Here is a 13,273-nt window from a genome sequence, read left to right as displayed (position 1 = left end):
CTGGCAAGGGTGAGTAGTCTGTCCTCTTAAAAGTTGCTCAAAGAAGCTGTAAGTTATCAGCGTGTTTTCTTTAAAAAAAAGTTTATGAATATTTATGAGTGTGTGCAGGAGGCTGTGGGGGTCAGAAGAGGCACCTGATCTTCTGAGCTGGAGTTACAGATGGCTGTAGGGGCTGGGAGCTGCATTGGGAGCAGGGGGAGGGGGGAGGGGGTGTCCTTTGCAAGAACAGGTGTTCTTGGTTACTGAGCCATCTCCCCAGGTCTCAGATGACTTGCAGGGACTGGTATCTAAGAGCTTTCCAGGCGGAGGGCGCACACGAGGAGGAGACGGTCCATTTTCACTAGGTTATTGGCTAACCTAGCAGCCGGAAGGAAGGTCTATCTCCGGGGGACAGTGCTGACCTGATCCTTTTATGTCAGCCCTGAGTTTGGTCCCTAGCACCACAAAACTACAGAACTCCACGAAGCAGCCCCCTTCTTATACATTGTGAGAATCAACACTTGTGGACTAAAAACAAAGGACACATTGCCACTAGAGCAGAAGTCAGTTTTAATTCATTGAGAAGTGCAGCAGTGAACAGGGTCCGTTGAAGGGCACTTTCTAAGGGAGCGGCTGAGATGACAGCTCCGGGCAGAGCAGCTTCTACAACAGCTGATGAGAATTTACAAAGTCCATTGAGCGCAAAGTGCTGGTGAGCTAGAGAGTCCCAGGACACCCATCAGTCCCGCGGCAATCAGCTGATACCCCTTGCTCTGTCTTGAGGATGCTGGGCTGCCATCCTCCATTAGAAAACATAAGATAAAGACACCCCTACGTCTGAGAACACTTCCACAGATGAAGGTGTGACTTCCATAGCCACTCTATTTTTATACAAAGACCCGGGGCGCTGGCAATTCAAAAGGTGTTTGCAACAGTACCAACTGGTTGAACTCAAAGACACTCTAATGTGTACCCTACTTTGAAATTGTATCTGAGGGGCAGTTTTAAAACTGGAAACCTTCTGAGGCGAAGTCCCTGCATTCCATGTTGGCTTTAATGGGTCTCCCTTTTGAAGAGCACGGGCGCACATATACCTGGCCTTCCAAGGAGACCTCAGAACTCTGAGTACAGAGAGCAAGGCCGGCCTCCTGCAGTGCATCTCTTGTGGATGGAGGCCATGCATGCTGCAGTCTGTTAGAGAAGGTCTACTTGAATGTTTGCAGGAACGTTCCTCAACTAGGAGGTTCAGAGAGGATCTCGTGTCCCACCACCCTATTGTGTCACCTCCGTCTGAGGGCCTCGAGGTAGGAACACCTACTGCAGCCTACTGGCTGTTATCATTCTGATGTCACCTGCTTTCAGGAGTCAGCTATAAAACTGAAGACAATAACATCTCAATCCCAGGCCTGGTAGGAGCTGCCTACCTTTATTTGGGAACAACTGTGGTCAGCTTTCACTACTTCACTGGTCATGTTTAGAATCCAAGTGGGGTGAATGAAGCCGGTATCCACATTCAATTCTGTAACTTTTAGTTTAAAACTTAAACTTTTCCCCCTCTAAAGTGGCCACGGCCGAGGTGTCCACTCCACTACCTGCTGGCCTCTCAGTATCACCAAAGTTGCCGGGCTCACATGAGGTAAAGGAATAAACTCAATGGCTGTCCCCCCCCAACATGGCCTCTGGAATTCTCAAAGTGACTCATAGCTGTCTTACAAGTTAAAGCTGGGCAGAGGCTGTGTAAAGCTAAACCCGCTCACTGCCTATGACAGGCTGGAACCGAGTTTCGCCACTCTGGGCTGCCTCTGTGGACGTCAGGGTGGAACTGGACTTTAAGGAACAGAATGCCGTCCAGGGCATCTGGAAAGCCGGCCAGGGGAATACTGACTGGAGACTGGAAACTGGCGCTTCTGTGAGAGCAGGGAGTGGGTGAGGCAGCTGGTCCTTCCCCTCGACACTATTTCAGTGACAATGACAGCTAACTGCAGCCAGGCAGGATGACATGTGTGGCACTGACACTTGAGAACCCTCCAGACAGGCACTTCTAAGTGCGGCCCTTCAGCCCACTGATCCAAGAGCCAGGTCTGCTCGCTCAGAAAGCACATCTGGCCCTCCCCCTGGTGGTTCCTTCTCCACCATACTTCTGGGCTCTCTCAGGTGGCTGGAGCCACTGAGAAGCCGAGCGCTTCTTAGGGCAGAGCTTGGGCAACACGTTGCACATTACCCACACCACAGGGATGTCGTGAATGTCCTTTCTCTACGTGTCCACAGACAGCAGCTCTTCTCACACCTGTGTGTGTTTTGGTGAGGGGCTTGGTGTGAAATGCTGTACAGTGCTTTTGATTTGGGGGCTAGCTGAATACCAAAAGGTTTTATCTCTGCCCGAAAGTATTGCCATTATCAGAAGAGTTTCACAGACCCAGACTGGACCACGTGGGGACTCATATACTGTGCCCAGCCAAGATGAAGGGACAAGGAGAGAACAAAGACCTCAGGAGTGGTGGTTGTCATCTGAGGAGAAACAGGGTCAGCCACTTCTGACAGGGGCGGATTCACAGTACTGGAAGTCAGCTGACTGGGTTATTTTTCAAACAAGACTTGAAAGAGCAAGGCCAGAGCTCCTGAGGCATGGGCTTCCACTCCAACCACGTCACCGGAAAAGGCTGTGCAAGGATCCAACTGCAGAGGCTGCTACAGAGGATGCTTCGAGAACCTTCTCATTCTGACGCTGCCGTGACTGTTGAACATGAGACGCAGGTCAAACCTGTATCTGCGGGAAGGAAAGGGAGGACGTCAAGTGACTGCTCACTAGCCATGTGACTTCAAAGGCATATCCTGCAGCAGAGAGCTGCCAGGAGGGAGCAAGGCTGGAAGAGACTGTCACATAAATGTGGTTTCAGTAGCTGAGAGCATTTTCCATGCAAGCTGTGACCTGAGGAGAACAACAAGGTTAACTGCAAGAAGCAGGAGGGAGAGTCCTTCAGAAAACAGCAGCAACAAAACATTACTACACAGCCTTGGCTGGCCTGGAAACTGCTACACACCAGGCTGGCCTAAGACTCCCGACCTGCTGCCTCAGGCTTCTGAGTGCTGGGATTAAAGGCAGGCATGCTACAGGAGGTGAGCGAGTCTCAGGTATAAAGCATCCAGATGGAAGAGCTGACCCTCACTTAAGCTCCACTCAAGCTCTGAGATCACTTCCTCTTTTCTAGCCGCTGGCACTTTGGCGCACACACAAACACGGGTCTCAGATGTGTGCTTGAGCCAGGCTCATGAATTTAGACAACTTCAAGTTGTCTCTGGCCATCAAACAGAGAGGCATTCATGTAGAATGTATGGAACCCTCCCTGTAAGTGCTCCGTGGGAACAGCTGAGGGTTTGTGGCTGGAATAGAATCCAGGCTGGCCAGAAATGGGCTTTCCATAAGCTGAGCAGGAACCTGGCACTGAATGTACACTCCCACTGCCTGTGGGCCAATCTCTGCAGCAACACTTTTGTAAAGGGTCAGATGCTATGGTTGGGACTGTGACCATCCAGCCACAGACACTGTACAACACACGTGTGTGGCTGCGTTAAGAGCTTGTGCCTACAGGATCCAGTCCGATGACCCTACTGCAGAGGATCCTGGAAGGCCAAATGTTTGGCAGAAAAGAATAACCTGGGATGATAAATTAGAAACAAACTCAGTTGGTATTTACGTACTCGGGCGAACGAGAGCACACATAACTAGCATCTCATCACTGAAGCATCAGGGTTGAACATAAACAAAACGCTGGAGAAACATGACCCGTGCAGCCAGTGAACCCCGGGCAAACCCTGTGTCTGATGATGACGACATGCATGCGCTGGGCTCTAGGGAGCCGACGACCGCTCCAGATGTCCAGGACAAACAGGACAGTACCTGAAGCCACCCTGCTCTTGCTGGCCAGTGCTCCAGCAGCTAAGCCAGCAGGGATTGCTGGCCATATGTCACAGTCCCAGGGATTTCTCCACTCGCCTTTCAAGGGCTTAGTTACAGCTTTCAATTCCTGGAACCAGCCTAGAACACACGGCTAGAAGCATTAAGTCCATTTGGTTTGATAAACACTGTGAGCTGACGTCTGCGCAGACATCGGGGAAGGTGAAGACTGGATAAAGGCCATGTGGACCAGGCTTACGACATTCACTCCACTCAAACAGTCCTGGGTTTAATCTAGACAGATCGACATGTATTGTCTTTTTACACAGTGGCCTAGCTATTTAAACGTTTTCCATTTTAGCAAGGCATGGTGGCTAACACCTTTAATCACAGCAACACTAGGGAGGAAGAGGCAGCCTGGTCTCCATGACAAACTCCAGGACAGAGAGACCTGTCTCAAACCAATTTCTAGCTGGGGCCTGATCCCTGGGGTTGCCTTGGGGATGGAGGTGAGAGTTGGATGACCAGTACGACAACCCTTTCTGACAGTGTGGACTCTGTGTTCCTGGCCGTGTACGGACTACAGTTTGACAGTCCATGAGCCATTTCTCTACTCAATTACAGCCTGAACTCCTGGGCAGTGACAGGCAGTGTTCTGCAGCCCCAGCACTGTAAGCAGATCCAGAGTGAGGCAGGCTGGGTAACAACAGGTGAGCCACGTCAGTTACATTTGACACCCGTTTTCCTAAGTGTTTAATACTCTGAGAAATAAAGCAGTATGCTCTCAGACCGGGGCTAGGGTGGGCCAGAGCTATCCAGTGCCACCAAGCAGAACCCTGGGACAGGAAAGCAGGGCTGAGCTTGTAGTCACAGCAGCCACCAAAGGTACAGAGCCAAGTCCCAAACAGTTTATTTTCCCAACCAAACAAGCTGACACAGAGGGAACGCAGCATCCTCTCAATAGAGCAGAAGAACAAACACAGCTCAAAGCAGAAAGGAGCCCCTAGCTCCCCTCTGTCTTCAGAAGCGCCTGGCCTCTCAAGATGAGGCAATGGCAGAGTCACTGAGGAAAGACACTTACCCAGGGTCAAAGACCCCTGGAGTGCGACAGGTCGGCCCAGAACAGGACTGCAGCATCATCAGCCGGTAGTTCATCTTTCCCAAAAGCTCAGGGTCTATACTCTTGGCAATGTTGGTGATCTGGTCTGGATCTGCAGTGATATTGTAGACTTCGACAAATACCTAGAGGCAGAAAGGAAGGAGGGAAGAAGAGAGTGAAGGTTATATTGAGAGAATCCTCCTGCGGCAGTTATTTCTAAATGGAAATGGAAGGAGGACAGGAAAAGCCAAGGCCTGTCCATCATGTGGTCTAAGGCTCCCAGACCCCACACGTGATCGCATGCCGTCTGTGTCAGGGTGCACTTGTGTTAGACACACAGCCCCATGCTGATCTGCAGCTACCTGTCTACCCCATATCTTCAGGAAAGTGACTCATGACCCTTTAGAGTGGCAGTTCACAACTGGTGTTTCCCAGGGGTCACCTGAGACCATTGAAAACCACACATACACATTACGACTCCTAACAGTAGCAAAATTACAGTCATGAAGAAGCAATAAAATAATTGCATGGTTGGGGGTCACCATACCGTGAGAACTGTATTAAAGATTCGCAGCGTTAGGAAGGAGGAGGACCACTGTCCTCAGGCTAAGCACAAGGTGAACCCTCGATGGCCTGGCCTCAGCAATAAGACAGATTTGCAGCTACTCCAAGGGGAGCGCTGTAGGCCATATGTTTTCCTCAGAATCCTTAAGCAACAGGATGGAGTGAGAAGCATCCTGGCTTGTGGTACACCAGTCATCCCCTATTTTAAGAAGTAGTCTGGGATGTTCTGCACAGGCAGAAGGCCTTATTTACACAGCGGACACCAGCACTTTCTGCAGCACACTGTTCTCCAAACAGAAGGCCAGGACACGGAGGTAAAGGGTGGCTCTAAGGGCTTTAAGCCTCAGCCCTCAGACTAACACACACATTATCAAATAGATACACACGGGGCAGGAGAGCCCAGCCGCAGTGATGTCTGCTTGCTTGCTTGTGTAATGTGCTTCTGAGCTGTAAGGAAGGACAGGTCTGTTCTGAAGAGCAAGGTGAGCATCTGCTTCATACAGGAAGACGGTGGCAGACGGGACATGCTGCGCACCTGCGGACACTGCACCCCTGCCTCCACAGAAGCCTTCAGATGACCCACACTTATCAGTGAGGCTCAAGACCCACCTTCTCCCAAGGACGGTCCTCCTGGGTAAGTCAGAGGCTGGCCAGCCCCTCTCTCTGTACACGCTAAGCACCTCACTGTTAGCCCTATTACCAGGCCAAGTGTCTTGCTGAAAAAGCCAACTGTGAGGAGGTGGTGAGTGGAGAAGACTCCATTGAGAAAACTCAGAATGAAGCTGCCCGCGTGAGCCTGACTTGCTGCCTTGTGAGCCACAGGAGACCAGGGGGAGTGCAGAGAAGAAACAGGCCTTCCCTGGGTAGAGCTCTGGCCTCATCTTTTGCCACCAAGCCTAAACAATAGGTGCGGTGTGGGAGGGGTGTTCAGGCACACGGTCCTTACCTCCTGGTCGTCGAACTCGCAGTACTGGAGGTTCCACAATGACGACAGTGTCCGCACGCAGGCATAGGTATTGTTGTACGCGTCTTCACACACACAGTCCGGGAAACATTGCTGGAGGGACAGTTTACAAGTTAATGAGGACTGTTCTGACACAGCATCAGCATCTCAGGTGGCAACACTGGCACAGGCTGGCAGAAGGCAGACACCGGGAAAGAGACACACTCTGAAGGACTGTCTGACTGCCCCGTGTGCTTGGCACTACAGAGGAGCAGACTCCACCGTCTCCACAGGCTCTGCTAGTCCACAGGTGGTTGTGCTGTGCCCTTTAAACACTCAGAGTTTAGACAAAACGAAACAGCTTGACTGTAATTCCCTGCTGGCCTGGAGCTCAGAAGTCCCCAGCCCCTGCTCTCCGAGAGATTAGATGTGTGTGCAGCACAGTGGGCTGGGTCCTATACTCAGAACCTTTGCTGTCAGGAGAACCAAGGCTCTGTCCCCAAAGCCAGGTCAGCATGGCTGCTGTCACCTCCGTGGCTTGCCTGGCTGCCACAGTGATAGCACAGCCACAGGGACAAACTCCATCTCTTCTGCTATTAGGAGGTGGAGAAGCTGGCGGGTGTGGGCGTGTCTATGTAACTGGGAGAGCCTGATGCCAGCAGCGTCATTCATTCAGGTCCCTCAGGTGACCAAAATGTCTAAACAGCACCTGCCTTGCGGTAAGGAAGCTGTGATCAAAGACAAGCTACTCACAGACACTCCAGGACTCAAAGAAGGGCAGGTCGGGTCAGTGACATTGCGGCCTTCTCCTTGATATTCCACCAGCACGTCTGACCTCCAGGTTAAGTTTCTGTCTCCTTTCTAGAAAGAAGAGCAGATGTGGGGGTCCCGTGAGGCGCGGACTGATAAGTGACCACCAGTTCTCACTGCGCTGCCTGAGGGCCTTAGACAGCTCACTCTGTAACAAAGGGAATGGGAAGACCGGATGTGTAGGAAAGTCACTACTGTCCTTTCTGGTGCGTAAGGTCTTCAGAGCGACAGTTGGGTGCCCGGAACGCTTTACTGTCTCTTTAAGGGCAGTATGTGAAGCGGGAGGGGATGAAAGCCAAGGCGGTGCAGGTGGCTCCAGGTCAAGGTGGGAGAACACACGGGGCCTAGCTTGGCAGAGGCTCTGCGTGCCCTGGGCAGCAGGACACACACACACACACACACACACACACACACACAGAGGCCGTGCTGGGGTGTGGGGTTGAGGCCTTGAGATGACGTACAACCCACACATCACGTTCACTCTCTGCACACGTTGTCTGTGTGGAGAAAGGAGGCAGCACTGAGACAGGGACACACACTCTGGCCTCTAGGACAGGAGCAAGCTAGGGTTTAAAAGCTTAGGTGGGTTGTGAACCACAGCATCTAAGAGGAGGAAGTAGGAACAGACTGGGGCGGAGATCCAGGGCCTAAACCTCAGCAGGCCCTGAGCAGCAGGCAAGCTGGGCCAGGGGCGTCTGCAGCACCAGCTGCTCGGGAGGCCGAGGCACAAGGCAGAACAACAGGCAGGAGGTGGGCAGAGAGAGGGTGGTCTTGAGTGAGAAGGGGCAAGGCCGCTTCAGATATCAGCCAAGGACAGAGGAAGGCCGAAGGGAGGCCAGACTAGAAGGGACCCTTCTGTCAGTCTAACATCTTCCTTGGCAGCTGGGTGCTGCATATGTGACACCAGCCGTCTCGTGTCCTAGGGTCGTCTTTCTGGTGCTAGTGGCTGATGCAGGGTTTCACACACACACACGGTGCACAGGAAGCTGAGCAGCACCGGTCCCAGGCTGGGTCTCTCAGTGTGCTGCTACATCAGCTCTGAATCACAGGTCTTAGCAAGCCCACGAGCCTCTGTGGTGTCAGTCTGAGGACATGTAGTGGGGAATGGGAGCAAGCTTATACAAGGCCTTGAATGTCAAGACAGGGGAAGCCCTACCCTGTGCATTTCTGTTCTGCACATACACTTGTGTGTCCAGGGTAGATGACTCCACAGAGGTAAAGGGTTATAGGCTGCCTGAGGGCCGGGGAAGAGACAGTGGAGGGGTGACCAACGATCTGGGATGGCGGGATGCTCTGGAATCAGATTGTGATGGCCAAACACCAGAAACGACTGAACTGTCTGTTCTCATGCACCATGTGGGATTGTCCACTCTCGCACTGTGTGGCACACGAAGGAAGATGACAGAAGAGAGCCTCACCTTACTAACAAGTAAATGCAAACTGGAGAGCAAATACTGCTCTCCACTCACTCGGCCAGCTTGTACTAAACCGACAGTTTATACAGGATGACGGGGATTCTCATCGGGGTGAGCGTGCAGGTCACTGGGGACACGTGTGCGAAGGCAGCAAACATGACAGAACTAGGCCACCAAAGAACATTCCTTCCTGGGAAGAGTCGGGCAACCAGGTCACCATGCCTTTAGGTAATGGAAGCCCGGAACAATATGGATCCAGCTTGGAAACAAAACTGAATCTTAAAAAGTGCCTAGAGAGAGATCTAGTCCAGTATCGTGCCTGTGTGTGTGGCCCCTCCCCGTGTGTGTGTGTGTGTGTGTGTGAAGGCTCAAAGCAAGACCCTAATTGTCTAAGGTAACATCGATAACTACCAACGGGAGGGTGTCCACGGGCATGAGGAGACGCATCAACGCGGCTAACACTCATCTCTCAATGTTTCTCCTCCTTCCTCCCCTCCCCCTCCCGTCTTTGGTCCCGGACACCAAGCCCAGGGCCTCTGCATGCTATGCAATGCTGCCTGTAGCTGCGTCCGTAGCTAACACTCAGGTGAGTAAATGGGTCTGTTGGTTGGTTATCTGCCTGTCCCTCCATGAACAGTGTGCGAGCAGTCTCTGTCCCCCAGACGTCGGCAACAGTGGCTATCAGTCTTAGTCCTCACCACTCTGCCAGCAGCACAGGCATCTCTCTGACCGACTCTAAGGTAATCGTTGCACAGTGACCCGGGCGATCCCTGAGTCTTACAGAAGGTGTCTCACTGCTCTCTCCCTGGTCGGCAACCTCTACGCTCTCAGACCCATTTTTTTTTTTTCCTGGGAGGAGAGGGGAAGAGAATACAGAGACTGAAGGTGACACGTGGTCCAGTCAAACTTTTCCTTTGGGGAACTGCTTCCCAGCACAAGGCCAGAGACAGTCCTGCTCTCTGCCTCTCAGGTTTAGGAGCTTGTCTCTGTCCACCTGGCATTAACTCTGGAGCTCGGTGCGGGGTTGGCTGTGGCTTTAAACTCACCAGAATGGGCAGCAGGGACATCCCATCCATCTGTGTCTTGTTCAGGTCATAGCCAGCGAGGTCCAGGATGGTGGGACCCAAGTCGATGTTTGAGACCAGCATCTGTGTGAGTGAAGCAAACTGTCTGAGGCCTGGCTGTCTCATGCTCCTCCCACCCAAGAAACATTAAACAACCCACCAGCAGCCAGGCACTGTCACCTCCAGAAAACCTGCTCTCCCACCCAGGGCCAGACATCCAACTACAACTCAGGACATGTTCTAGAACTCACTAGGTAGACCAGGCTGTCCCCCACCCACAAACAAAGCAAGGAGGATGAGTTCATGCTATAGTCTTCAAAGTGACAGTGCTCCTACTCTGTCCCCAATTTACTTTAAACAGGGTGTGCCATGTAGCCCAGGCTAGTCTCAAACTCGTGATCCTCCTCCTTCAGACTTCTCAATGTTGGGAATACAGGTGTGTTCCACCCGCCCGGTCTTGCAATAGGCTGTGAAGGCTGCAGAAAAGCTACTCTAACTGGTCAACATGTTTCCTTAAATAGCACAAACCCCGCTTTACCGAAAACACTCTAGGGCCCGTGTGCTGGTCACTAAGGTGGATGACCTAAATTCAATCCTGGGTCCCACAGGGTGGAAGGAGAGAACCAACCCCTCCCCACAAGTTGTCCCCTAACATGCACACCATGACACATGCGTGTGTGTGCACACACACACACACACAAATAAAAAAAAATCTATAGCTATATATCTATATTAAAACAAGCATTCTAGAAACCAGAAACAAAAGTCTTACATTTTTACCTCAACATATTCTCCTGGTTTAGAAGGTGGTTTTCCTTCTGTGATCAACATTTCTGAGCTTCTAAAGCAGCATGGCTCCATTTCAACCCAGTGGGGCTATGTGAGTTTCATGTAAAAACCTTTACATTGTGTGTGCATATGTGTATGCACAAGTGTGTGTGTGTGTGTGTCAGCCAGAGTACATCAGGTGTCATTCTTAAGACAGAGCCTCTCTCTCACGGGCCTGGCTTACTGATCGCCACCCTCAGAGAGCCTCTGGCTCCTGGCTCCTTGTACTGGAGTCCAAGGCTTTTTTCAAGTGCATTCTGAGGAACAAACTCGGGTCCTCGCACTTATGTGGCAGCTCAGCCTACAGGGTGAGCCCCAGGCCAGAGAGCCCTTGTCTAAGAAACCAAGCTGAGAAGCCGGGCATGAGGGCTCAGGCCTTTTATCCCAGCACTTGGGAGGCACTCTGGGGGACAGACACCAGCCTGGTCTACATTGTGAGCTGCAGGACAGTCAGGGCAGGACAGCCAGGGAGACATAGTGAGACCCCGTCTGCCCCCCAACTCCCACCAAAAACCCAAACCAACCAACCAACCAACCAACCAACCAAGCAAACAAACACAAAAGAACTCGGTGACCAGCTCCCGAGGAACACTGACTAAGGCTCACGTGTTACACACAAAGTATGTCTTTGAAACTGTGGAGAAGACAGCCATTTTAGGCAACCAAACAGGGAGATTGAAAAAAAAATCAAGTAACTGTCATTTTTAATTTAAGACCACATAGGAAGGTCTGTATGACAGGCAGGAGCAGAGCATTGTGGGTCGGGGCTCAGGTTTCCTGGTGGCTGGGAAAGCCCTGATACACAACCTGGCTCTGAATCTATTAGCACCTCTCAGCAGCTGTCATGGGTTGCCATTCCATGGAGACACTTCAGGAAGCAGCAGTCCTTATGTCACTGAAAGTGTACTGGAGCTGTCTCCAGAGATTACCCAGACCCCCAGACACTGGAGCTGTCTCCAGAGATCACCCAGACCCCCCCCAGACACGGGTCGGCTTCCTTCTTTCAAGGCCCTGGGGGTTGGGGGGTGAACCGAGCAGCTTGGTTCACAGTTGGTGTCTGGGTGTGACAAGGAAGAGATCACCATAGGAGAAACATGAGCCCGGGGAGTCCAGGAGGTGTGCGGAGGAGCCTGTGTCATTGGTACTGGGAGTCAAAGCAGGGTACAAGATAAGTTGTATGAGCTAAAGCACTAAGAGCCCAGAATGAAAATGGTGACTGTTAGTCTCATCAAAACTCCCTTCAAATACCACGGCTGCAGGATGGGAGACGCTGTTTAATGGCCTTTTGCTCAGTGGCTAAGGCTGGCAATTCCAGTACAAATCAAGTCACTACGATGGCTTAAGAATGACAAACATGCAGGGCGGTGGTGGCACACGCCTTTAATCCCAGCACTTGGGAGGCAGAGGCAGGCAGATTTCTGAGTTCGAGGCCAGCCTGGTCTACAGAGTGAGTTCCAGGACAGCCAGGGCTACACAGAGAAACCCTGTCTTGAAAAACCAAGGAAAAAAAAAAAAGCACTACAAACACACAACACATGTCCTCAGGATACTTTCTTCTCACACACACACATGGGTCTTCTAAATAGGGCAGGAATTTTGCCTATGAAGCAGATGGCTTCAAAATCTGCCCACACTATGTAAGGAGACTAGAGACCTTATGTAGTTACAGATTGTGAGCAGAAAAGTCAAGTGGGAATTGTCTACCTTGGTCTCACACAGGCTTCTGATAAGCTGTGCAAACAAAGTGAGTCCTCTCAGAACACAGCGGGCTTCCAGACACTAAAGCCAACCAGGAGGGGCTGGGTAAGGCACGGCATACAGCACCCCACAAGGCATCCTAAGCAGGGCTACTACAAGCAAGTCACATAACATCCCAGAAGGCTCGAAAGAGCTATGAGCACTTGAGAGGGTCTAGCACCAGCAAAGGCTGAGCTGCTGTGGGTGGATCTGCCCTTAGCTTCCGTAGCTAGGAAGGAGCTTGGGTATCACACTGAAGTAGAGATGAAGGCGGCTGGAGAGATGGCTCAGTGGCCAAGAGCACTGGCTGATCTTCCAGTGAACCTGAGTTCAGTTCCCAGCACCCATATCGGGTGGCTCACAAGTACCTCTAACTATAGTTCTAGGGCAGTGGCTCTCAACCTTCCTAATGCTGTGACCTTTCAATACTGTTTGTCGAGTTGTAGTGATCCACCCCTCTACCATAAAATTATTTCACTGCTACTTCATAACTGTAATTTTGCTGCTGTTATGAATCGTAATGTAAAATATCTGGTATTTAGGATATCTGATCTATGACCCAAAGGAGTCATAACCCACAAGTTGAGACCATTGCAGAGGATCTGACACCCGTTCTGGCCTTTGTGGGTATCTTCTGTGGGGCTGTAATGGCCGGGGATGAGTGAGGAATGGTGGAGTTCTCGAGAACTCTATCCCAGACACCTCACATAAGGAAGCACTGCTTCCTCCCCGATCCCAGCCTGGCACCGAAGCGTCGGCTCCAACACTGTCAAGGCCAGTACAGGGGCTGGAGAGATGGCTCAGCAGTTAAGAGCACTGAGTGCTCTTCCAAAGGTCCTGAGTTCAAATCCCAGCAACCACATGGTGGCTCACAACCATCCATAATGAGGTCTAATGCCCTCTTCTGGTGTGTCTGAAGACAGCTGCAGTGTACTTACA

The 13,273-nt window shown here is 51.6% G+C and overlaps 1 protein-coding gene across 1 annotated transcript in view; it reads right to left on the bottom strand.

The window, feature by feature from the left end:
• Positions 1-529: 529 nt before the first annotated feature.
• The window catches only part of Gns (glucosamine (N-acetyl)-6-sulfatase), a 33,200-nt gene continuing 20,456 nt past the window's right edge, over positions 530-13,273 (bottom strand). The window contains exons 10-14 of the mRNA XM_021173548.1: positions 9,752-9,853; positions 7,234-7,341; positions 6,484-6,594; positions 4,956-5,116; positions 530-2,746 (exon numbers count right to left, since the gene is read on the bottom strand). Of these exons, the coding sequence (XP_021029207.1) occupies positions 2,668-2,746; positions 4,956-5,116; positions 6,484-6,594; positions 7,234-7,341; positions 9,752-9,853 (561 nt within the window). The 3' untranslated portion in view covers positions 530-2,667. The remainder of the gene's footprint in view (positions 2,747-4,955; positions 5,117-6,483; positions 6,595-7,233; positions 7,342-9,751; positions 9,854-13,273) is intronic.

Source organism: Mus caroli, chromosome 10 (assembly GCF_900094665.2).
Source record: "Mus caroli chromosome 10, CAROLI_EIJ_v1.1, whole genome shotgun sequence".
In the NCBI taxonomy this organism is placed as follows: Eukaryota; Metazoa; Chordata; class Mammalia; order Rodentia; family Muridae; genus Mus; species Mus caroli.
Note: the sequence above shows the minus strand (reverse complement) of the source record. Positions and strands in the feature narration are given on the sequence as shown.